The sequence below is a fragment of the Lipotes vexillifer genome, unplaced genomic scaffold (assembly GCF_000442215.2).
Source record: "Lipotes vexillifer unplaced genomic scaffold, Lipotes_vexillifer_v1.1 scaffold1306, whole genome shotgun sequence".
Classification (NCBI taxonomy): Eukaryota; Metazoa; Chordata; class Mammalia; order Artiodactyla; family Lipotidae; genus Lipotes; species Lipotes vexillifer.
Window position 1 is genome coordinate 781,078 of NW_006786512.1, and position 1,833 is coordinate 782,910.

Sequence of the window (1,833 nt, forward strand, 5' to 3'; positions counted from 1 at the left end):
TCTGATACCTTTATAAATGAATCTTAATAAATATAGGAGACTCATTTACTGCTTCATACCTCTAGCATAAAAAAGCAACACATATGCCTTTGGCAATCTTTGTATAGTATAGCATTTTAAATGTTATTTCCCTTAAACACGGTAGAAATCAACAGGATGGAGGTCACCTGGGGGACAAACACTGAGCAGGGAGGTGTTGCTGAGGGAACGGTGGCAGGTCTGAAACCAGATCCTGGCTATGGAACAGAGGGGAAACGGCAGATTCTTTGGAGGAGTTTTATTAGGATAAAAAGATGCCAGAATGCACCTGCTGTTTCATTCTCTCCAGTCTCCTTGAACACCCTCTGAGCAGGGGAGTGAGGGGAGGGTAGGAGAGAAAAAAAAAACAAAGCGAGGTTAGCAATGCTCTGTCTCTTTCCCCATTGTCTGTTCCCAAGTGAACCTGAACATCAAAACACTGCTTGGTAGTAGTCTAAAAGATTTAACTTGTCCCCAAATTCCTAAGCAACCATCGGTGTGTAATTTGATTTTTGGCAGAACGTAACTGAACTTCTAGGCATATCATTTGTTCTGTACATCTACCAGGGACAGGTGGAGTGACCCGCCACCCATTCCACACTCCAGCCACGGAAAGAAGGGCATGCGGAGCCAGCCATTCAGGTCACATCAAGCGGTGGGATCTTGGCCCCCAATCCAAACCTCAGTTCTGCTGTGGTCCCACTACTCCCCATTCTTGTGTGTGTGTGTGTGTGTGTGTGTGTGTGTTTGATCAAGCAGGTGATGGGAGCCCAAGCAAGTTCAAGGCCAGCGACTTCGGTCTGTCAACCCCTCAGTCACCAGTGGTCACCGTTCTGGCTCACTGGCGTCCCCTTTGGGCTTCCAACCATGCCTGCACTGCCTCTCGGTTCCATCTCAGCCCTCCCTCACCCTTCAGGGGGAAACTGATTCCACACCCAGAGACCACTGGGGGCGTCCCCAGCCCAAGCTAAGATGGCTCTCCTCTCCACCCCTTTGGAAAGGGGAAACAGCAAAGGTGAGCAAGAAACCGCCAGCGGGTTTTGACAGCTGCAGAGGGAAACTAATGGGTTTCTAAGGAAACAGAGAGGCAGCAGCCATTTTAGTGGCATTTGCTGTATGAAAAATACATAGACACTGACACCCGTCCCCCCACCCCCACCCGCGGCGCCTTCCCCCCTCCACGCTTCAGAGGCCCCGAGGTGAGGGGTGGGGCTCAGGTCTCCCCGAGACGCAGCAGCCACCAGTCGCAGGTAGCCTGCCACCCGGGGTCGCCCCCAAGCCCCCTCCCTGCAGCGGGCGGGACCGCGGGTCTCCCCACCCCCGGGCGCCGCAGTGCAGCGCGGTCCCCGCGTCCCGCCCCTCGGGTCCCCCGCCCTCGCCGGCCCCCAGCCCGGCAGGCTGCTGGGCGCGAGGCGGGCCGGGAGGAGCGGGTCCGCGCGGCGGGCGAGGCGGAGACGAGGCGGCGGCAGAGCTAGCGCGGGAGGTCGCCGCAGCCGGGGGACGCCGCGCGCCGCTGCCCATCATGGTCGCTGCGCACGCTGCCCATTCTTCTTCCTCCGCCGAGTGGATCGCCTGCCTGGATAAAAGGTAGCCGGGGAAGGGCCCCCGCCGGGCCGGGCTCTGCGCGCTGCCCCTGCCCGGAGACGGCTGCAGGGACGCCCGTCAGGGCCGCGGGACGAGAGTCCCCGAGAGGGGAGGGAGCGGAGGGTCCGCACCCGGGACCGGGGGACGCAGATCCCGGTCTCTCATGGGGCTCCCCGTGCACGAGATTTTCACACGTGGTGGAGAAATTGCGGCGCAGTGGGGGAAGCCCCA

The 1,833-nt window shown here is 58.9% G+C and overlaps 1 protein-coding gene across 2 annotated transcripts in view; it reads left to right on the forward strand.

Moving 5' to 3' along the window:
- The first annotated feature begins 1,424 nt into the window (after positions 1–1,424).
- RAPGEF4 (Rap guanine nucleotide exchange factor 4) overlaps positions 1,425–1,833 on the forward strand; it is a 352,267-nt gene continuing 351,858 nt past the window's right edge. Inside the window, exon 1 of one of the 2 annotated variants that reach the window (XM_007458842.1) lies at positions 1,425–1,605. In XM_007458842.1, coding sequence (XP_007458904.1) covers positions 1,541–1,605 — 65 coding nt within the window. In that variant the 5' untranslated portion in view covers positions 1,425–1,540. The remainder of the gene's footprint in view (positions 1,606–1,833) is intronic. The other variant, XM_007458843.1, reaches the window with a different exon arrangement.